This window comes from Muscardinus avellanarius (genome assembly GCF_963383645.1).
Source record: "Muscardinus avellanarius genome assembly, chromosome: 7".
In the NCBI taxonomy this organism is placed as follows: domain Eukaryota; kingdom Metazoa; phylum Chordata; class Mammalia; order Rodentia; family Gliridae; genus Muscardinus; species Muscardinus avellanarius.
Genome location: NC_137793.1, coordinates 86,452,299 through 86,475,989, shown reverse-complemented (window position 1 = coordinate 86,475,989; position 23,691 = coordinate 86,452,299). Strand labels below are relative to the sequence as shown.

The 23,691-nt window shown below is 41.8% G+C and overlaps 1 protein-coding gene across 2 annotated transcripts in view; it reads left to right on the top strand.

Annotated features, from left to right (window-relative positions):
* The window catches only part of ZC3H11A (zinc finger CCCH-type containing 11A), a gene marked incomplete at both ends in the record, with an annotated part of 29,682 nt that extends 6,251 nt beyond the window's left edge, over window positions 1-23,431 (top strand). The window contains 13 exons of one of the 2 annotated variants that reach the window (XM_080698589.1): window positions 1,010-1,213; window positions 1,332-1,448; window positions 1,640-1,720; window positions 2,913-3,023; window positions 6,361-6,423; window positions 9,966-10,064; window positions 12,536-12,604; window positions 14,251-14,754; window positions 16,395-16,474; window positions 21,074-21,398; window positions 21,761-21,927; window positions 22,757-22,824; window positions 23,173-23,431. In XM_080698589.1, the coding sequence (XP_080554715.1) occupies window positions 1,010-1,213; window positions 1,332-1,448; window positions 1,640-1,720; window positions 2,913-3,023; window positions 6,361-6,423; window positions 9,966-10,064; window positions 12,536-12,604; window positions 14,251-14,754; window positions 16,395-16,474; window positions 21,074-21,398; window positions 21,761-21,927; window positions 22,757-22,824; window positions 23,173-23,431 (2,147 nt within the window). Of the gene's footprint in view, window positions 1-1,009; window positions 1,214-1,331; window positions 1,449-1,639; window positions 1,721-2,912; window positions 3,024-6,360; window positions 6,424-9,965; window positions 10,065-12,535; window positions 12,605-14,250; window positions 14,755-16,394; window positions 16,475-21,073; window positions 21,405-21,760; window positions 21,928-22,756; window positions 22,825-23,172 lie in introns of both variants that reach the window. The other variant, XM_080698588.1, reaches the window with a different exon arrangement.
* Between the last annotated feature and the right edge of the window lie 260 nt (window positions 23,432-23,691).

The window sequence follows — 23,691 nt, the reverse complement described above, 5'->3', positions numbered from 1 at the left end:
CTCATTCCCAGTGCCACATACAAGCACACACACACAAAATAGAGCTGGAGATGAAACTCGGAGGTACAATGCTCTTGGACTTAATCCCCAAATCCCAAATACCAGGGAAAAAAAAAAGCATAGTCTCAATTTTAAAATTAAATATCTAGATGGGTGGGGTGGCGCACGCTTGTAATCCCAGTGCTTGGGAGGCTAAGACAGGAGGATCTCACAGGTTCGAAGCCAGCTTCAGCTATTTAGGCTCTCAGCAACTTAGTGAGACCCTGTTTCCAAATAAAAATATAAAATAGCTGGGTGTGATGGTGCACGCTTGTAATCCCCATGCTTGGGAGGCTGAGACAGGAGGATCGCACTGGTTCGAAGCCAGCCTCAGCTACTTAGTGAGGCTCTCAGCAACTTAGTAAGACCTTGTTTCCAAATAAAATATAAAATAGGTCTGGGAGTATATCCCGGAGGTAGAAAGCCCCTGGGTTCCACCCCCAGTACCACCAAAAATAAATAAATAAATAAATTAATTAATTAAATGTCTAGAATTTGCAAATACTATGCACTAGCCTTCTGTTTATTGTTTGGACTGTTCATTTTGTTTTTATACAGTGAAGATTTATTTTGTTGAAAGCATATTTTCCTCCCTAAGAAGTTTAGAGCCCAAATAGGAAGACCAGGTAAAAACCAGAAATGCTTAAGCCGGACATGGTAGCACATTCTTATAATCCCAGCATTCAGGAGGCTGAGACCGGTGGATCACTGTTTTTGGACAACCTCAGCTATTCAGTGAGGCCCTCCACAACTTAGCGAGACACTGCTTCAAATAAAGAATAAAAAATAGGACAGAGGGTGTAGCTCTGAGGTCAAATGCCCCCAGGTTCATCCCTAGACCCACCAAAAAAAAGAAAAAAAAGAAATGTTTTTAAAAAAACATACCAAACTTATCAGAAGGGGCCATGATTTATGTTGAAGTGGTATTGTATCTTCTGTTTTTAACTTGTTGCTGGTTTTGTAAATTTAGCTGTATTACCCACTGTGCCGGAGGCACCAGAAGAAGAAGTGAAGACCAGCCAGCACACAGTTCAGCAGAGCAAATTGTCTGTCCAGTCTAACCCTTCCCCTCAGCTGCGCAGTGTTATGAAAGTAGACAGTTCTGAAAATGTTCCTAGCCCCACACACCCACCAGTTGTAATCAATGCTGCAGATGATGATGAGGATGATGATGGTAAGTTTTAGCTTTTTTTCTTAAGGTAAATAAAGCCACACAGTGAATTGGAAAGAATTAAGACTGAAGTTCTAGTCCTGTTTTTAATTATAATTTGTCCTAAATGTTGACATAACAGATCAGTTTTCTGAGGAGGGTGATGAAACCAAAACACCCACCCTACAACCAAGTCCCGAAGTTCATAATGGATTACGAGTGGCTTCTGCCCGAAAACCTGGGGTCAACTTAAAGCAAGGTAAAAAAGAGACTGTCTTACAGCCCTATCAACTGTGTCCTATTTTACTAACCTTTGAAATTTAATTCATAATGCTAATGTCTCTCTTCCCTTCTCCATGCTGCATAGACATACTTTATCATAATAATTTATTTTAAAAACACTTGAATGTCAGCTGTGAACAGAGAGTGATTTATATTTGGGTTTCTTAGGTGAATGTTTGAATTTTGGGATAAAAACCCTAGAAGAAATTAAATCAAAGAAAATGAAAGAAAAATCCAAGAAACAAGGTGGTAAGTCACTCATAACTTTTAGCACAGTTTGGCTTTACAAGTTTTTGTTACCAAAGAAGAATAAGGAGACTTTTGGAAGCAATAGCCAAAATTATCAAATAGATTTTTAGTTCTGTGGCTTGTTTGAAGAAAGACAGATTTTCAGTCCCTAGCTATTCAGATTGAGACACATAAAATAAGATCCTAAAAAAAAAAGGACAGCTGGGTGTGGTAGCGCTTGCTTTGTAATCCCAGTGCGAATCTGAGACAGGAAGATTGAAGGTTCACAGCTAGCTCCAGCTACTTAGGTCCTCTGCAACTTAGTGAGGCCCTTTTTCAAAATAATAAGTCTTGGGGTGTAACTCAGAGGTAGAGTGCCCCTGGTTTCAATATCTGGTACCCAACCCCAAAAAAGAAAACCTGTATGTCTTGAACCATGTTAGAAAAACCTTCATTTTTGTGGTAGATGAGTTCTTCTGTGAGTGCTGCTGGATTTTCTTCTAGACTATGCCTCGATCTGGTTGATGTGTATTTGCAACTCTTAAAAATTATAAATAAGGTGTGAGGTGTATATGGAGAGACAAATGGTTCTAAGAATTCTTATTAGCGTGTGTGTGTGTGTGTGTGTGTGTGTGTGTGTTTTACTGGAGATTGAGTCCTGGGGCATTCTACCTCCGAGCTACACCCCCAGCCCTATTTTATTTTTATTTTGAAACAGAGTTTCACTAGGTTGATGAGAGTTTCAGTACTTGCTAAGGCTGTCCTCGAACCTGTGATCCTCCTGTTTCACTTCCCAAGTACTGGGATTACAGGTGTGAGCTGCCACACCTGGGTTAAAGCTTTGTGAACTTTGTAGTTGTTTTCAGATGATTCAATTTAGAAAAGATTGGATTCATGTACCTAGTGGTTAGTATACTGCTGAAGTTAGCTTTAGAATAATGGTAGCCTTATTGGTAAATAAAAGGTTGAATGCCTGAATTACTCAAAACAATTTTTATACTTTATTTTGACATTCTGTGCAAGGGTCCCCCTACCATTACCCCATTTAACTGTAGGCAACAGGTATAGAAAGGCCAATTGTCTACTAAGTAGTCTTATAGCAATCTATATTGAACTTTTAACAGGTCATGGAAGCACTTTTTTTTTTTTTTTTGACTTGTGATAGCTTTATTTTTTATAAATTATTTGCTGTTCTTCAACTTACTTTATACAGAAGGTTCTTCCGGGGTTTCCAGTCTTTTACTCCAGTCCCAGCCTGGTCCAGGTCCTGAAAAAGAGAATGTTCGGACCGTAGTGAGGACAGTAACTCTGTCAAGCAAACAAGGTAAGATATAGGTAATACCGAAAGTTACTGGGATTTTACTTTTATCGCTGGGAGTGTAAAGTCCTTGGATATTTTTTTTTACCTTTGATTTGTAGAAAGACTAATATTTTGATTGAATTGGTATATTTGGTCCTATTTATTCTATTGTACACATAATTTATTGGTGCATTATAGTCTCTTATAATGTAGTTCACAGTGATTGTGACATAAATGCATATAGCACATGGCAAGCTTTCCCTTGGCTTCCGCCTCCATTCCCTCCCCTTCCCATACAGAGTATTGAGAATGTAGTATTCTCACATATGTACAAATGTCAGTGGAAGTGAATGCTTTGTTAATCATCCCTCTCCCTCCCCTTCCCCTAGACCACCTCCCTGGCTCCACTGGAGTTTCTCCTCTGTTATCTGAAGTCCCTCTGATAGCCCAGTTACTCTCCCTAGCTTCCTCATATGAGAGAAAATATATGACCCTTCACTTTCTGTCACTGGCTAATCTCACTTAACATACTCTCCAGGTCTGTGCATTTTCTTCAAATGACATAATCTTGTTCTTTGTTGTTGGGTAGAATTCCATTGTGTGGATATCTCATAATTTCTAATTCATTCATCTGTTGATGTTGAATGTTTATGAATGTCTAGATTGGTCCCATAATTTGGCTATTGTGAATTGTGCTGTGATAAACATGGATATGCATATGTTACTATAATATTCTGATTTTAGTCCCTTTGGAAAGATACCAGAAGTGGTATAGCTGGATCATATGGTGGATTCATTCCCAGTTTTCTGAGGAATCTCCACACTAATCTCCATAGCAGCTGCACTAATTTGCAATATCACCAACAGGGTAGGGTAGAAGAGTTCTTATTTCCCTGCATCCTCACCAGAATTTTTTATTGTTAGACTTCTTGATGACTGCTATCTAATTGGAGTGAGATGGAATCTCAGTGTAGTTTGATTTGTATCTTCCTGATTACTAATGGTAAATATATTTTTCATGTGTTGGCCATTTGTATTTCTTCTTTTGTGAAGTATATAGTTCAGTTCCCTATTTTTATTATTTGTTTATTTATTGGTTTATTTTTTGTGGTACTAGGGATGGAACCCAGGGGCATGCTACCTCTAAGCTATACCCCCAGCCTTGTTTTTTATCTTTATTTTGAAACAGCGTCTCACTGAGTTGCAAAGGGCCTTACTAGTAGCTGAGGCTGTTCTCAAACCACGATCCTCCTGACTCATCCTCCCAAATACTGGAATTACAAGCGTGCACCACCACCCCAGGCCTCTTTAGACTCTTGATGGTTTCTTTCCCATTTATTGCTTGAATTTTCTGAGCTTTGAAGGTCTTAATGAGGAAATTTCTCCAACATTCCTATATGTTGGAGTGGTGATCCTACTATTTAAAAGGTTGAGATTCTTAATTAAGCAGCTTTCACATTTATGTAGTTACATTTTTTATGGTTACCAGGGATTTAACCCAGAGGAATTCTATCTCCAAGTTATACTACCAGTTCTATTTTTTATTCTTTAATTTGAAACAGGGTCTCACTGAGTTGTAGAGGGCCTCATTAAGTAGCTGAGGCTGGCCATGAACCTGTGATCCTCCTTTCTCAGCCTCCCAAGTACTGGGATAACAAGCATGCACCACCACACCTGTCTGTATGTTTGATTTTTACATTTAACTGTTTATCTGTATCCATTCAAAAGTATATTGACTTTCCTTTGTGGGTAAAGAATGGGAAATATAGCCGGGCGTGGTGGCGCATGCTCTTGGGAGGCTGAGACAGGAGGATTGCACGGGTTTGAAGCCAGCCTCAGCTACTTAGTGAGGCTTTCAGCAACTTAGTGAGACCCTGTTTCCAAATAAAATATTAAAAAAAATTTTTTTTAAAAAGGTCTGGGAGTATAGCCCGGAGGTAGAAAGCCTCTGGGTTCCACCCCCCAGTACCACCAAAAAAAAAAAAAAAAAAAGGTAAATATACCCTTTGATTAAAGAAAAATATAAATGTCATTTTTACTAAACAGTTTTAAATCTAGTCAGGAATAAGGCTAAGTAATTGTAATATGTAGGTACGTTTAAGTGCTTATACCATTCAAGAACAAAGAACTAAAAGGAAAACTCACTTAAAAAGATAGCTGGGCCCTGGGGATCACACAGGTTTGAAGCCAGCCACGCTGGCTCAAGAGACCCTGTTTCCAAATAAAAGTATAAAAGTAGGTCTGGGAATGTAGCCCGAAGGTAGAAGGGTTTCCAGGAACCCCAGTACCACCAAAAAAAAAAAAAAAGATAGCTGGGCATGGTGACACATGCTTGTAATCCCAGCATTTGGGAGGCTGAGACAGGAGGATCACAGTTCACAGCCATCCTCAGCTACTTAGGCCCTTTGCAACTCAGTGAAACCCTGCTTCAAAATAAAAAATAGGGATGGGGGTGTAGCTCGAAGGTAGAATGCTCCTGGATTCTATCCCTACTACCGCAAAAAAAGAAAAAGGTATGTAACTTATAAAGTGCATAAGTATAGCTTGGGCTTTATAACTAATTGGTTAAGAACATAATCTGTTGGCTGTGCATTCGACTATTTAAATTATTAAGGTTTCAAGCCGGGCGTGGTGGCGCACGCTTGTAATCCCAGCATTTGGGAGGCTGATCCGGAGGATCGCATTTTGCGAACAGCCTCAGCTATTAGGCCCTCTGCAACTCAGTGAGACCCTTTATTTTTATTCAAAATAAAGAATAAAAAATAGGGCAAGGGGTGTAGCTTAGAGGTCAAATGCCCTGAGTGTTTTTTGCTGGGCATGGTGGCGCACACTTGTAATCCAGAGCTTGAGAGGTTGAGACAGGAGGATCGCACAGGTTCGAAGCCAGCCTCAGCTACTTAGTGAGGCTCTTAGCAACTTAGTGAGACCCTGTTTTCAAATAAAATATAAAATAAGTCTGGGAGTATAGCCCAGAGGTAGAAAGCCCCTGGGTTCTATCCCCAGTACCATCAAAAAAAAGTTTCTTTGGGTGGGCACAAAATAATGTCAGAATATACTTTGGTACTTGCTGAGCATAGTGATACACACTTGTAATCCCAGTACTTGGGAGTCTGAGACAGGAGGATTGCAGGTTTGTGGCTAGCCTCAGCAATGCAGTGAGGCCCTCCACACACAACTTGGTGAGGCTCTGTTTCAAAATAAAAGGGCTTGGGGTGTAGCTTGGAGGTAGAATGCCCATGAGTTCAGTTCCCAGTACCACAAAAAAAAAAAAAGAAAAAGAGAAGTACCACCAATATGCACTGGTATTCATCAGCACAGAAAACTTGGTTAACAGTAAAGAAATTCTGTTTTACTCTTTCAGGAGAAGAGCCCTTGGTTCGACTGAGTCTTACTGAGAGACTGGGGAAACGAAAATTTTCAGTTGGTGAGATAAATTTTGTCTATATTTCTAAATTGTTTTATACCTACTATAATGTATCTGTCTCAAAAAATTATTTTTCTGACTCAGAAAATTCTGTTATTCCAGTACTTGGGAGGCTAAGACAGGAGGATGGCAGGTTCGAGGACAGCCTTAGCAAATAGACTGTCGTCAACCTAGTGAGACCCTGTTTAAAAATAAAAGTATAATAGGGCTAAGAGTGTAGCATGGAGGTAAAATGTTCTTGGGTTCAGTTCCCAGTACCACAAAAAAGAGGTTTTGTTTGTTTGTTTGTTTGTTTGTTTGTTTTTTGTGGGTCTGGGGATAGAACCCAGGAATATTTGACCTCCAAGCTACACGCCCTGCCCTATTTTTTATTCTTTATCTTGAAACGGTCTCACTGAGTTGCGAAGGGCCTTGCTAAGTAGCTGAGGCTGTCCACGTACCGCAATCCTCTGGTCTCCGCTTCCTGAATGGTGGGACAGAAGTGTTTTGAACTTGATAGTATTTCATGTTTTCAGTCAGAAAATGTGAATATATTATGAATCAGTTACATAATAAAAACTCCACAATTATCATGCCTATGAATGAAATAATATTTGCTGTGGATTTCCTCTGTGTCACATACTTTATATACACTTTCATCTAATCCTCAGCAACCATGAGGAAACGGAGTACAATACCTGGCACTGAATAAATATTAGCAAATATTTTTAGCACTGAACTCAAACTGTTTTCCAGATAACGTGCCCAAGGTTACATTCAGATGAACATATTATAGATTAAATCATCATTTCTAAAATGAGAGGCTGAGGCAGGAGAATCTCAAGTATAAGTCCAGTCTGAGTAATTTAGCAGTGCCTTGTATCAAAATGAAAAATAAAACAGTCTGGAGATATAACTCAGTGATACAGCACCCCTGGGTTTCATCCCCAGTATTGTAAAACAACAACAAAAATGGAAATTGGGCATAGTAGCACACACCTGTAATCTCGGCGGCCCAGTCGAGGCAGATTCGCGGCTAGCCTAGGCAGCTTAGTTTAGACCCTGTCTCTAAAATAAAAAGGACTGGGGATAGCCAAGGCTGGTGGCACATGCCGTAATCTCAGAACTTGGGAGGCTGAGACACGAAGATCACAAATTGAGGCTAGCCTTGGCAACTTAGCAAGAGTCTGTTTGAAAATAAAAGCCAGATTTGGTGGCACACGCTTGTAATCCCCACACTTGGGAGGCAGAGATGGGAGGATCGCTCTGGTTCAAAGCCAGCTGTGCTGGCTTAAGAGACCCTGTTTCCAAATAAAAATATAAGAGCCGGGCGTGGTGACGCATGCTTGTAATCCCCGCGCTTGGGAGGCTGAGACAGGAGGATCGCACAGGTTCAAAGCCAGCCTCAGCTACTTAAGTGAGGCTCTCAGCAACTTAGTGAGACCCTGTTTCCAAATAAAATATAGGTCTGGAAGTATAGCCCAGAAGTAGGGAAAAAAAAGCCCCTGGGTTCCACCCCCAGTACCACCAAAAAAAAAAAAAAAACAACAAATAAATATATATATAAAATAGTTCTGGGAGTGTAGCCTGGAGGTAGAAGTGCTTCCAGGAACCAAAAGAAAAAAGAAAAAGGGCTCGGGACAAGACAGGCGTGGTAGCATATACACCTGTAATCCGAGTACTTGGAGGCTGAGCCAGGAGAAATGCAGGGTTGAACAACTTGGTAAGACTCAGCAACGTAGCAAGACCTTGTTTCAAAACAAAAAAGGGCTGGGTGCTAAACTTTGAGGCAGAACATTCCTGGGTTCAATCCCTATTAACTACCATAAAGGAGACATCGAGGAGTGAAGTACCTTCAGGTTCCATTCCCAGGACAACCCCCCCCAAGAAAAGGTTAGGGATACAGCTCAGGGGTAGTGTGTTTACCTACTATGTGCAAGGCCCTGGGTTCAATTCCTAATATCATAAATAAGTTACTGCACTCTCAGCATGCATGCAGACTTTATGATTTTTTAGTTTTATATTTAAATTATAATGAGGGGAGAGTAGCTCAGTGGTGGGGAGCTCATCTAGATGCACAAAATCCTGGTTTCGGTCTTCAGTACTGCAAGTAAAAAATGAGAGAGATTTGTGTTCTGTGTAGAGTTTTTTTCAAATATTTAATGGTATCCTTCAAAGAAATAGGACTTCCGTAAAGCGATTCAAAAAACAGACCTTAAAAACTGATAATTAAATAACTTATATTTAACAGTGTAATAGTATTAATAAGCCAGGTATAGTGTGCAGGTTTGCAGTCAGCCTCAGCTACTTAGACCCTCAGCAACATAGTGAGACCCTGTTTCAAAATAAAGAATAGCTGGGCGTGATGGCGCACTCTTGTAATCCCCGTGCTTGGGAGGTGGAGACAGGAGGATCGCGCAGGTTCGAAGCCAGCCTTTCTGACTTAAGAGACCCTGTTTCCAAATTTAAAAAAAAAAATTATGTGTGTGTGTGTGTGTGTGTGTGTGTGTGTGTGTGTGTGTGTGTGTGTGTGTCTGGGAGTATAGCCCAGAGGTAGAAGGGTTTCCAGGAACCCCAATACCACCAAAAATATATATATATATAAATAAAGATTAAAAAAATAGGGCTGTGAGTGTGCCTCAGAGGTGAAGTGCCCCTACATTCCATCCCTTATACTTGGGGGGGGGTAATAGTATTAATAAACTGGAAGCTGGGTATGGTGGCACACACTTGTAATCCCAGCATTTGGGAGGATTGAGACAGGAGGATCGTGATTTGCTAACAGCCTCAGCAACTTAGGCCCTTTGCAACTCAGCGATACCCTGTTTCAAAGTAAAGAATAAAAAATGGGGCTGGGGGTGTAGCTCAAAGATAGAATTCCCTGGATTCTGCTAAATAAACAAACCAAAACTGGAGTCAGGAGACTTGATTTAGGTCTTGCTGTATCAGTATCTGCTTGATGACTTGTGTAAGACAGACCCTTTTTCAGAAAGTTTCTTTTCTAGAATTGAAGAGAGGAGACTGTGGCATTTGTCTTTAAATTACAGGATAATTATTTTGCTATCCTCTATCACCCCAGATACATTTAACATTAATTCAGCATTGCGGTACTGGGGGTGGAACCCCAGGGGCATTCTACCTCTGAGCTACACCCCCAGCCCTATTTTTTATTTTTGAAACAGGGTCTCACTGAGTTGCAAAGGGCCTCACTAAGTAGCTGGGGCTGTCCGAACCATAATCCTCCTTGTTCAGCCTCCCAAATGCTGGGATTCCAAGCGTGAGCCACCACGCCAGGCTATTTTTTATTTTGAAACAGTGTCTTGGTAACTTGTTAAGGACCTTGCGCCTGTCTTGGCCTCCTGCATACTGGGATTGCAGTCATGTGTCACCATGCCCAGCTCTAGGACATTATTCTCTCTCCAACAAAGTTGTCAGGAAGCTGTTGAGCAAACACCATGTAAATGCAGAATCCTGAGAGAATCGTTCTGCCTTGTCTGTTTCTGCTTGTATTTCTTCACCTTGCTCAAGATGGAAATGTTAAAGTAAGTACTTCCTATTTGTAGGTAGTGACAGTGATCCCCCATTAAAGCGGAGCCTTGCACAGAGGCTAGGGAAGAAAGTTGAAGCTTCAGAAGCTAACACTGAGAAAGCGCCAAAAAAAGGTAAGGACATTTGTTCTAATACTGCGTGCGTGCGTGTGTGCATGTGTAACTATGATGCTTGTTTATTCAAGTAAATAAGGTTGTTAGGCTTTGATGATTACCGTTCAGTAGATCCTGGGTGTACCCCTTTGAACAATATAAACAGTAACACTCCTCAGGGACTTATAATGGCACGTAGCAATACTTTGAAATAGTGTGATTAATTCTTTGACAGAGAAAAGTACCTAATTCTATGGAAACATGTAGGAATGGCCTTCTTGTATTTGAAATTCTTCCACCTCAGCCTTCCAAGTCACTGGGATTATAAGTGTGCTATACCACACCTTGACTATATAAAGTCTCTTAAGCTATGTTGGGAGAGTTTGGAGCCAGGTGTGGCGGCCAACACCTGTAATCCCAGTGGGAGGAGGAGAAAGGAGGATCACAAGTTTGAGAGTACGGTCAGCAAAGTAGCAAGACTCTTAGAAACCAGCAAGATTGTTTCAAAAACAAACAAAAAATAAAAAAGGGCTAGGTATGTAACTTGAAAGGAGAATACCCCTGGGTTCAATCCCTAGTACCACCAAACAAAAACAAGTTTATTTCTAAAATAGTTGAAGCCATTGAAAGATTTTGAACAAGGATCAAAGGGTCTGGTGTGCTTTTTGTTGTTGTTTTGGTACTGGGGACTACAATGGGCATTCTACTTCTGAGTTACACCCCCCAGCCCTTTTTATTTTGGGGGAACAAGGTATCACTAAGTTGCTGAGGTGGCCTTGAACCTGTGATCCATCTGGCTCTGCCTATCAGGTACTGGGATTACAGGTGTGTACCACCACACCCAGCTTGAAAAAGCCTTTTTGTGCCAAAAGATCTTAGAAACTTGTACAGTAGCAGAATTATTTTTCTAGCCTGGTGTGATGGCACATGCCTGTAATCTCATTACATGGTAGGCTGAGACAGGAAGATCTCAGGAAGGGCACACTCAGCTTTCGGGAGGCTGAGACCGGAGGATCACGGTTTGAGGACAGCCTCAGCTACTTAGTGAGGCCCTCTGCAACTCAGTGAGACCCAGTTTCAAAATAAAGAATAAAAAATAGGGTGGGGGGTGTGTGGCTCTGAGGTCAAATGCCCCTGGGTTCCATCCCCAGACCCACAAAAAGGGGGGGAGAGCTGGGATATAGCTCAGAGATAGAATGCCCCCTGGGTTCAGTACCCAGTTTTTTTGGTTTTGTTTTTTTTTTTTTTTTTTTTTAATTTTTTTCTCTGAATTCAATAGTTTTGCTTTTCAGATTTAAAGAAAGTTCTATGAAACTTTTTAGAGTACTCTAGGGAGGTCATGATTTACAGAAATCTGTGAATAAGAACCGTTTAAGACCTTGAAAAATTTGTGGAGGGGCAAACTGAGGATTAAATCTAGAGACATTCTACCCCAGAGCTGTATATCCAAGCCCTACTTTTTCATTTTGAAATGTATCTCCCTAGGTTGATGAATCTCACTCCTTCCTAAGGCTGTTCTCAAACCTGGCAGTCCTCCTGTCTCAGGCTTCTAACTACTGGGATTACAAGCATGGGTCACCACCCCGGCTTAAAAGATTTTTTTTTCTGTGTTGGGGATTGAACCCAGGGGCATCCCTAATCATAACCCCCCTCCCCAGCCCTATTTTTTTTTTTTTTTTTTTTTGGCGGTACTGGGGGGTGCAACCCAGGGGCATTCTACCTCCAAGTGACACCCCAGCCCTATTTTCTATTCTTTATTTGAAAACAGGGTCTCACTAAGTTGCAGAGGACTAAGTAGCTGAGGTTGCCCGCAAACCGTGATCCTCCTGTCTCAGCCTTCCAAATGCTGGGATTACAAGCATGCACCACCATGCCTGGCCATTATTCTTTTTTGTGGTACTGGGGGTGGAACCCAGGGGCCTTCTGCCTCTAGGCTACACTTCCAGACCTTTTTTTTTTTTTTAAACAGGGTCTCTTAAGCCAGGGAGGCTGGCTTAAGCGCAGGGATTACAAGCGGGCGCCACCACGCCTGGCCATTATTCTTTATTTTGAAATAGGATTTTGCTAAGTTGTGGAGGGCCTCACTAAGTAGCTGAGGCTGGCTGTGAACCTGGGATCCTACTGTCTCAGCCTCCCAAGTATTGAGATTACAAGCAGGCGCCATCATACAAAAGACATTTGCATTAGAAGTATAGCCTAAGTCGAGCGTGGTGGCGCACGCTTGTAATTCTCGCGCTTGGGAGGCGGAGATAGGAAGATCGCGCTGGTTCAGAGCCAGCCTCGCTGGCTTAAGAGACCCTGTTTCCAAATTAAAAAAAATATAAAATAGGTCTGGGAGTGTAGCCCGGAGGTAGAAGGGCTTCCAGGAACCCCAGTAACAACAACAACAACAACAACAACAAAGTATAGCCTAATTCGTGAATTTTGAAGATATTTGACCTATAAAAGATTTCTGCTCAACTGTTGGATTTTGAAATTTTGTCTTTTTATAGTGCAAGTTTCCAAGTCTTTGAAGGAGCGATTAGGCATATCAGCTGGTCCAAACAATGAGGAAGCCACAGGTAAGTAAACAAAATTGTAGCCAAAGCCCAGTCACAGTTTGTGGAGGCCAGTGTGCAGTAACTTGAGGAGATTGTTTCAAAGTAAAAAGGGTTGGGGTGTCGCTCAGTGGTGGAAAACCATTGAGTTCAGCCGCCAAAAAAAAAAAGTAAGACAAGGTTCTGACATTTTTTCCTTGATATTTTTTGCCATTGTTCTGATTTTTTGCATTTAGCTAGGTGCTTATGGTTTTTGTTCTCTGTGATTCTTTTTTTGTTGTTGTTGCTTTGTTTTTATGGAGGGAATTGTGGTACTGGAGATTGATCTCCAAAATATTATACCTCTAAGCTACATCCCCAGCTCTATTTTTCGTATGTATGTATATATTTGAAATGGGGTCTCACTAAGTTGCAGGGGCCTCACTAAGTTTCTGAGGCTAGCCACAAACTTGTGATTCTTCTGTCTCAACTTCCCAAATACTTGGATTATAGGCAGGCATGTCCCACCACACCCAGCTTGGCTTTTTTGTTTGTGTTTGCTTTTGTTTTTGTTTTTGTTTTTTTTTTGTGGTACTGGGGTTCATGGAAGCCCTTCTACCTCTGGGCTACACTCCCAAATCTATTTTCATATTTTTATTTGGAAACAGGGTCTATTAAGCCAGCACGGCTGGCTGGCTTTGAACCTGCATGATCCTCCTGTTTCCGCCTCCCAAGCCGGGGGATTACAGGTGTGTGCCACCACGCCCGGCCATTGTTTTTGTTTTGTTTGTTTGTTTTTGCAGTGCTGGGGATGGAACCCAGGGGCATTCTACTTCCAAGCTACTCCTTCAGCCCTAGTTTTTAATCTTTATTTTGCAACATGATCTCTCTGAGTTGCAAAGGGCCTCACTAACTGAGGCTATCCTTGAACTGCAGTCTTCCTCTCTCAACCTCCCTAATGCTGAGACAACAAAGGTGTGCCACCACACTCCGGGGCTTTTGATGTGTTTTTTAAATGATTATTCATTGGTATCAATCTCTTGTACTCAGAGATAAAGCAGGGTTTGTAGCTCGGGCTATAGCAAAATAATTGTAGAATGTTCAACAAGGCCCTGGTTGTGGTCCTTGCATCCCTGCTCCTAAAGGGAAAAAAGTAATTTTTTTTGATAGGGGAAAAAAATGTCATTGGTGAAATGAAGGTTACAAAAGAGCAGATGCTAATTTTTACCTGTTGATTTAGGGCTAAAATTTTTTATTATGCAGCTTTTTTTTTTTTTTTGGTGGTACTGGGGATGGAACCCGTCTACCTCCAGGCTACATTCCCAGACCTATTTTATATTTTTATTTGAAAACAGGGTCTCTTAAGCTAGCGAGGGCCTTTGAACCTGAGCTATCCTCCTGTCTCCCCCTCCCAAGTGCGGGGATTACAAGCCTGTGCCGCCACACCCAGCCTGCAGCATATTTTTTAATCACAGAAACTCAGAGAAAACATCTCTATACATAGGCGATGATTCCAGTATGGTAAAGATGTTATTATATGCCTTAAACTTCAGAAAAAGGGCAAGGCACTCGGCTCAGTGGTAGAGTGCTAGCCACCTAGTATGTGTGAGGCCCTGGGTTTGATCCTCAGTGCAAGAGGAAAGACTGAAAAATACAGCCAAATATAATGATATGTTTTTCCCCACACACAGAGAGAGTTAACAAAGTTGGGGAGATCCATGTCAAGACATTAGAAGAAATTCTTCTTGAAAGAGCCAGTCAAAAGCGTGGAGAATTACAAACTAAACTCAAGACAGAAGGACCTTCAAAAGCTGATGATTCTACTTCAGGAGCAAGAAGCTCCTCTACTATCAGAATCAAAACCTTCTCTGAGGTCCTAGCTGAAAAAAAACATCGGCAACAGGAAACAGAGAGACAAAAAAGCAAGAAGGATGCAGCTTGCATCAAGCTAAAGACTGAGAGTGAAATTAAAAAAACAGTGGTTTTGCCTCCCATAGTAGTCAGCAAAGGACAATCAGAAGAGCCTGCAGGTAGAACCAGATCCATGCAGGAGGTGCACATTAAGACGCTGGAGGAAATTAAACTGGAGAAGGCACTGAGGGTGCAGCAGAACGCGGAGAGCAGCACCAGCTCCCAGCCCCACCCCGAGGCCAGCCCTGGGGCCCGGCGACTACTACGAATCACCAAAAGAACAGGTCTGTAGAGCCACTTTCCTGTGTTCAAAATCAAAACACAGAAAACTGAGCCACAGGATCTTAGAAGTTTCTTCAGAACTTCGGTCAGATTAATTTTGAGCCAGCTGCACTATGTAGACTTACAATATTTTATTTTGAGGTGGGTATTGGTGATTGAACCCTGGGAGCATTTTGCCTCCAACCCACCCAGCCCTTTTATTTTATTTATACATACATACATATTCCCCCCTCCCCCCTGGTCTGGGGATGGAACCCAGAGGTATTTTACCTCTGAGCTATACACCCCGCCCTATTTTTTATTCTTTATTTTGAAACAGGATCTCACTAAGTTGCAGATGGCTTCACTAAGTAGCTGAGGCTGTGTCCATGAACCATGATCCTCTGGTCTCAGCCTCCCGCATGCTGGGATTACAAGTGTGCACCACCACACCTGCTTTTATTTTATATTTTGAAACAAGGTCTCACGAAGTTGCAATCCTCATGTCTCAGAGTTCCAAGTACAAGGATTATAGGTGTGAACTTGGCTGACCTTTGATATTTTCATGTGTATTTTGAGGTTTTACAATACTAATGAGCCTCATCTATAATATTTTGTGGTTACTCTCATTAAGACAAGGCTATTTACTTTTATTTTTCTATTTATCTTTGTGGTAATGGGGATTGAACCCAGGGGCATTCTACCTTCGAGCTACACCCCAGCCCTATGTTATTTTTATTTTGAAACAGGTTCTTGCTAGGTTGATAAAGAGTCTTACTACTTGCTGAGGGTGTGTGTGTGTGTGTGTGTGTGACAGACAGACAGACACTGAGGATTTAACCCAGGGGCATTCTACATCCAAGTGTACTGGGATTACAAGCATGTACTACCATGTCTGGCTAAGAGTAGGTTTATTAACTTCACTTCTCACAAAGTTGCAAGGTAATCCAGGCACATGCTTACCACAATTTAGACCTTGTTTCAAAATAAAGAATAGAGCCAGGGCATGGTGGCTCCCAGCATTTGGGAGGCTGAGACAGGAGGATTGTGGTTTGTGGACAGCCTCAGCTACGTAGTGAGGCCCTTTGCAACTCAGACCCTGTTTCAAAATAAAGAATAAAAAATAGGGCTGGAGGTGTAGCTTGGAGGTCAAATGCCCCTGGGTTCCACCCCCAGACCTGCAAAAAAAAATTAGGCTGGAGGTGGTGGTGCATGCTTAGAGAGGCCCTCCACATTTAGTGGGACCTTGTTTCAAAATAAAGAATAAAAAGCCAGGTGTGGTGGCACACGCTTGTAATCCCAGCATTCGGAAGGCTGAGACCTGAGGATCGCAGTTTGTGGACAGCCTCAGCTACTTAGTGAGGCCCTCTGCAACTCAGTGAGACCCGGTTTCAAAATAAAGAATAAAAAATAGGGCAGGAAGTATAGTTCGGATGTTAAAAATGCCTCTGGGTTCCACCCCCAGACCCGCAAAAAATAGAGAAAGAAAGAGAGAGGGAGAGAAAGGAAGAAAGAAAGAATAAATGAATCAATGAATGAATGAATAAAAAGACTGGAGGTGCAGCTCAGAGGTAGAATGCCCCTGCATTCAGTCCTGAGTTCAGGAGGAAAAAAAGTGGCAACATGAACAAAATAACTAATGATGTCTTTCATGTGAATACAGGTGTGAAGGAGGACAAGAATCTTCAGGAAGGAGTTGAAGTTGCTTCTCTGAGCAGTGTTACAAGAACCGAGACTAATGAGGTGAGTGCATAATATTATTGTATCCTTTTGTTCATGACAAATAAAGGCTAGATGAATGATAAAATGTTTATTTTAGTTTCAGTTTATATTAAATGTCTTTTCACTGATATATCAGGTAGTTTTTCTCTATGCTTAGTTTTTTTTTTTTTTTTTTTTTTTTTTTTTTTTTTTTTGGTGGGGTGTACTAGGGTTGGAACCCAGGGGCATTCTACTTCTGAGCTACAAACCCAGCTCTATTTATTTTATTCTTTTATTTTGAAACAGAGTCTCATTAAGTTGTAGAGTCTAAATGCTGAAGCTGGCCTAGCACACACCTGTAATCCTGTCTCAGACTCCCAAGTACTGGGATTATAAGCCTGGGCCACCATGCCTGGCTATGCTTACAGTTTTCTTTGAAAGTTTCTCAGAGTTCTTTGTATGTCAGTATTTGCCCTTATAAAGTTTGTTTCATTGGTCATTAGTTTTTGTCTCTGTGTGTGTGTGTGTGTGTGTGTGTGTGTGTGTGTGTGTGTGTGGTATTATATACACACACATACATACATACATACATACATACATACATACATACATACTGGGAATTGAATCCCTGGGTGTTCTACCTCTGAGCTACATTCCCAACCCTTTTTTATTTTGAAATTTTGAAACAGGGTCTTACTAAATTGTGCAGAACATAAGTTGCTGAGGCTGGCCACAGACCTTCAGTCCTACTGCTTAAGCTTCCCAAGTACTGAATTTACAAGTGTGTGTCACCATGCCCAGCTGGAACTTCTTAAACTGAGTGCAGGTGGTGCATGACTAATCCCAATGCTTTGGATACTGAGACAGAAGGATCACAGATTCAAGGACAGCTTCAGCAATTTAGTGAGGTTCTTAGCAACCTAGTGAAACCCTGTTTCAAAATAAAAAACAAGCTGGGTGTGGTGGCACATGCCTGTAATCCCAGTACTTGGAAGGCTGAGACAAGAGAAATGCAGGTTTGAGGACAGCCTCAGCAAAGAGTGAGACTCTCATTAAACTAGTAATACCTTGTTTCAAATTAAAAATAAAAATAGGACTTGGCGCCAAGTGTGGTGGTACACACTTGTAATTGTTAGGCTGAGACAGGATCGTGGTTCGCAGATAGCCTCACCTACTTAGTGAAGTCCTTTGCAACTTGGTGAGACCTTGTTTCAAAATAAAGAATGAAGCCGGGCGTGGTGGCGCATGCTTGTAATCCCCGCGCTTGGGAGGCAGAGACAGGAGGATCCCAGCAGCGCTGGCTGAAGAGACCCTGTTTCCAAATAAAAAAAATATAAAAATAGGTCTGGGAGTGTAACCCGGAGGTAGAAGGGCTTCCAGGAACCCCGGTACCACAAAAAAATAAATAAATAAACAAAGTAAAGAATGAAGCCAGGCGTGGTGGCGCATGCTTGTGATTCCAGCATTCGGGAGGCTGAGACAGGAGGATCGCGGATCGTGGACAGCCTCAGCTACTTAGTGAGGCCCTCTGCAACTCAGTGAGACCCGGTTTCAAAATAAAGAATAAAAAATAGGGCAGGGGTTGTAGCTTGGAGGTGTAGCTGGGTGTAACTGGGTTTCATCCCCAAACCCGCAAAAATAAATAAATAAATAAATAAATAAATAAATAAATAAATAAATAAATAAATAAATAAATAATGAAAAATAAGGTCGAGGGTATAACTCAAAGGTAGAATGCCCCTGGGTTTCATTACCAGTACTGGGGGGAAAAAAATAGGACTGATGTGTAGCTTGGAGATAGAATGAATTCCAAAGAATTCAACAACAAAAAAATTTTAAAGAAAAAGTAAAGTAGATCTGGGAGTTTATCTTAGAAGTAAAATGCCCCTGGATTTAATCCCAGTACAAAAAAGAAACCTACCAAAAATATTATGTGCATGCATAAATGTATCACTGTGAATCACTATTATATACAATTACAGTGCACCAATAAAGTATTTTTTTAAAAGAACAAGAATGTACAAGCTGGCTACAGTAGCAAATGCCTATAAAATTCCAGCTACTGAGCAGGCTGAGGTGGGAAGGTTTCACTTGAGCTCAGGAGTTCAAAGTCAACCTGGATAACACAGTGAGACCTAGTCTATAAAACACCAAAAGGAATAAACAAACCTTTAATTCTACAGACCCCATGTAGCCACGACTAGTTTTGTCATGAATTTCCTTCAGGCTTTTTGTTCATGGATATATGTGAGCCTGTTTAATGTTTTTTAAGTTTTTGGTTTGGTTATTGGGAATTGAATTCAGAGACTTTCTACCTCCAAACTATGGCCTGATAATATTTTTTTATTTGCAAACAGAATCTCACTAGGTTGCCGAGGCTGGCTCTGAATCTGTGATCCTCCTGTCTCAGCCTCCCAAGTACTACTAGGATTACAGGTGTGCACCACCACACCTAGCTCTGTTTTAGTGTCTAAATTCACATTTAGCCGGGCGTGGTGCCACACGCTTGTAATCCCCGCGCTTGGGAGGCAGAGACAGGAGGATCGCGCAGGTTCAAAGCCAGCTGCTCGCACTGGCTTAGGAGGCCCTTTTTCCAAATAAAAATGTAAAAATAGGTCTGGGAGTGTAGCCCGGAGGTAGAAAGGCTTCCAGGAACCCCAGTACCACTCCCCCCCCCCAAAAAAAAATCACATTTAGAATATAAATGAGGCCGGGCATGGTGGACATGCTTGTAATCCCAGAATTTGGGAGGCTGAGACAGGAGGATCACACAGGTTCGAAGCCAGCCTCTTGCTAGGTTGATGAAAGTCTCACTACTTGCTAAGACTGTCTTTGAACCTGTCGTCCTCCTGTCCCAGTCTCCAAGTACTGGAAATACAGGCATGTGCCACCCAGCCAGATAACTGATTCATGTTTTCTCTTTTAGTTAACTGAACAGTTATCTTGGGCCTCAAAAAACAGTCCTGAGCTGGGTGTGGTGGTGCACGCTTGTAAATTCAAGCGGTTGGGAGGCTGAGACAGGAGGATCTCACAGGTTTGAAGCCAGCCTCAGCTGCTTAGTGAGGCTCTCAGCAACTTAATGAGACCCTGTTTCCAAACAGTATAAAAAAGGTCTGGGTGTATAGCCCAGAGGTAGAAAAGCACCTGGGTTCCACCCCAATACCACCAAAAAACACAAAAAATATAAATGAGAACTCTAGGGTGCTGACTGTTTATACTTTACCATTTTAGTAGTTTTTGAAAGTGTTTGTTTTTATTGACTATAAAATACTATTATGTGAATATAATCTTTTTCTGGACACTTGTATGGTGCTGGAGGTTGAACCCAGGGTCATTCTATCTCTGAGCTACACGCCAGCTCTATATTTTGAAATAGTGTTTCACAAAGTTGCTGAGGCTGGCCTCAAACCTGTGATCCTCCTATCTCAGCCTCCCCGTATTGGGGTTGAAGGCATGCGAAACCTGCTTGAAAGCTGGGTGTCATAGCACATGTTTGTAATCCCAGCATTTGGGAGGCTGAGACAGGAAGATCGCAGTTCGCAGACAGCCTCAGCTACTTGGTGAGGCTCTTTGCAAACTCAGTGAGACCCTGTTTCAAAATAAAGAATAAAAACTAGGGCTGGCAGTGTAGCTCAGAGGTAGAATGCTTCTGGGTTTCATCCTCAGTACCATACACACACACACACACACAAAACCTAAGCTTGTCTTAGGTTTTGTTTTACAATTTCCAATAAGATTGTGTGTGTGTGTGTGTGTGTGTGTGTGTGTGTGTGTGTGTGTGTGTGTGTTGCTATTATTTTTTATTTTTGAAATAGCATCTCACTAAATTGCTGAGGCTGGCCTCAGACCTGCACTACTCCTGTCTCAGCCTCCCAAATACTGATATTATAGGTATGCGCCACCATATTCGACTAAGATGATATCTTTGTAAACCATGTGTGATGGTACACACCTCTAATCCTAGTACTCAGAAGGCTGAAACAGGAGGATTGTAGGTTTGAGACCAGCCTCAGCAACTTAGCAAGCCCCTGTTTTCAAATAAAAAGAAAGGGTTGGGGCTGTATCTTGGAGGGCCCCGAGTTCCATCTCCTAGAAGAACAAGAGTCCCTTTGTGCACAGTCTTTCTGAGTGATAGTGGTCATTAGTGTTTGACCTAGAGTCCTAACTGCCAAGCCTGTAGAATCTGGGCTTTTATCGTTACAGATGTCTTTAATTCTGTTTTCCTCCCTAGCAACATATTTAATAGAATAATATTAACTTAATAAAATTAACTATATAATATTGATTAGTATAATATAATAACCTTAATATTAAAGAGCTTTTCTCACCAGGTGTGGCACAGGCCTGTAATCCCAGTTCTTGGGATGCTGAGACAGGAGGATTGTAGGTTTGAATCCAGCCTCAGCAACCTAGGGAGACTCTATTTCCAAATAAAAAATAAAACAGGTCTAGGTATGTAGCTCTGAAGTAGAAAAACCATGGGTTTGATCCCCACTGCTTTAAAAAGAAAAAAGAACTTTTCCCTTGGTTTCTGGATCATGTCATCCTCTGTTTATGGTGGATTTTAGCCTGATACTTTGTAAATATCACAGGATTTTCGATGTAGTCGGTTTTAATTCTGTCATTTAACTTTGTCCGTAGGCTTCAGATGAAAGCACAGGAGTTGATGTCACTAAAATCCCGGTCAAGAAATGTGAGGCCATGAGAGAGAAGCACGTGCAGAACCAGCAGGAGATGGGGGCCTCACAGAACGAGAAGTCAGTCTTGAGCCCCCTCTGGGGGGGTGCGCCCTCCTACAGTCCCCAGGTGGCCGAGAAGCCCGCGCTCACTGCCGTGTCCGGCATCACACGACATCTGTCCAAGCGGCTTCCCACGAAGTCCTCCCAGAAGGTGGAGGTAGAAACCTCTGGGATGGGGGACTCGATGCTGAATGTAAAATGTGCGGCACAGACTTTGGAAAAAAGGGGTAAAGGTCAGTATTTTCATAGTGTATTTGGCTTTAAAATATCAAAATTGCTAAGTTTGAGTAACTCCTTGCCAACAATAGAGTTGAATTTCATATGTCTTATGTTCTGGTCACGTAGATAGGTAATATTTCTGATATTTTATGAAAACAAAACTGTTTCTCTCTTATCCTAGTACTTGGGAGGCTAAGGCAGGAGAATCGCAGGTTTAAGGCCAACCTTAGAATCTTTCTCATTTTAATACTGCTGTTTAAGAAATTTTGTCCAAAATTTTCTGTGGTGTATTCTGATAATTTATCCTGAGTTACTCTTTATGTAAAGATTTTTTTCTGTCTTTTAATAAGATATTTTCTACCTCTTGTAGCTAAGCCCAAAGTAAATGTGAAGCCATCTGTGGTTAAAGTTGTTTCATCTCCCAAATTGGCCCAAAAACGCAAGGCAACGGAGGTGCACCCTGCTGTCATTGCAGCAGTGAAGCCACTCAGCTCCGGCAGCGTCCTGCAGGAAAGCCCCGCCAAGAAAGCAGCTGTGGTAAGAAGTAGATGCAGTCAGCGGTGCCTCAGTCTGTGCGTGGGAAAGGCTAACCCTCCAGGGGCTCTCTGTGCCTGTGTAACACATCCTGCCATTTCCTAAGCATTTGTTCTTTACGTTGTTACTGTATTGTACATTTACAGTTAGACATTTGTGGAGTGGCAGGGCAGGGTATTTTGAAAGTTGGATTTTTGGTGGCAAGTCATTTTACTTCCTTTGTGTACTCAATCTTTCCATTGTTGGTTCTTGGGTTTTGAGGATAGCCATTGGGCTTGGGATGTGGCTGTAGTGGAGTACTTGCCTAGTATGTGCAACACCCTGGCTAACACCTTGGAAAAGAAGGACCTCGTGTGATGCTGTGTGCCTGTAATCCTAGCTGCTGGGAAGGTGGAGGGAGCTGAGGCAGGAGTCACAAATTTGAGGCCGTCTAGGGCAACTGAGCAAGAGACTCTCCCAAAATAAAAGAAGACTAGGAACCCAGCATGGTGGTGCACACCTTTAATCCAAGTACTGGGGAGGCTGAGACAAGAGGATCATAGGTTTGAGGACAGCCTCAGCAATCTAGCAAGACTGTTTCAAAATAAACAGGCTGGGGTGGAACTCAAAGGTAGAATGCCCCTGGTTTCAATCCCCAGTACCAAAATTTAAAAGGGCCAGGGATATAACTCTGTGATAGAACACTTGCCTGACATGCGCAAGACCCTGGCTTTGACCCCAGGACCTTCAAAAAAGAAAAGAATAATAGGGTTCTGAAATAGCAGTAAAAAAAAAATGAGTATATTCAAACAAAAAGCCTGACTCTTGACTGAATTACCTTACTCTTTTGTAGGCTGTTGTCCCACTCCTCTCTGAGGACAAACCAATTGCCGTGCCTGAGGCAGAAAAACCCAGAGACAGGTAATTAATTCTTCTAAGCCAGACTCTAAGTCACTATAATGTTTATACTCTAAAGAAGAACACTGATAAGTAACATTTAACGTTTAGCCACATCTGAATAAATCTGCTAAACTTTAATTGCAAGAAAGCATGAGATTCAGGATTGCTCTTTGCCCTTGGTGCTATTGTTTATATTTTGCCCATTACCTAAAAGATGTTTTCCATATCCAGATCAATAAAACAATTTGTTTTTTATGTGTATCCTCAGAAGCAGCTTTTTTAATTATTTGTGTCCCTGAGACTGGATGGTTCCGTTAGCCATTGAAAATGGGCTCCACTCTGATTTTTTTAATTTCTTTTTACTTCCAGTTTTGTGCTGTCTCCAACCCAGTCCTCTTCAGATTCCTCACCCCCAGAAGTATCTGGCCCTTCCTCATCCCAAATGGCCACCAAAACTCGCCGGCTCAGCTCCGCCTCAACAGGAAAGCCCCCACTCTCTGTGGAGGATGATTTTGAGAAACTAATATGGGAGATTTCAGGAGGCAAATTAGAAGCCGAGATTGACCTAGATCCTGGAAAGGATGAAGACGACCTTCTGCTTGAGCTCTCAGAAATGATTGACAGCTGAAGGCGGTAGTGCGAACACTTTAAAAAAAAAAAAAAAACTCACCCCAAAACTGGATTTAGTTTCATCTATTATAACATTTACCTGAGATGACCATTTCTTTAGTCTCAGATTTGCCCCAAATCAGAAGTATACCTCTAAATTATCTGTATTTGTTCTGAATTCCTTGGAGTCAGATTTTTCCACTCCCTTGATAACCATTTGTCCATTTGATGCTATTGTTTAGCATCTTTGAGAAAAAAGTTCTGTAATGCTCCTCTCTC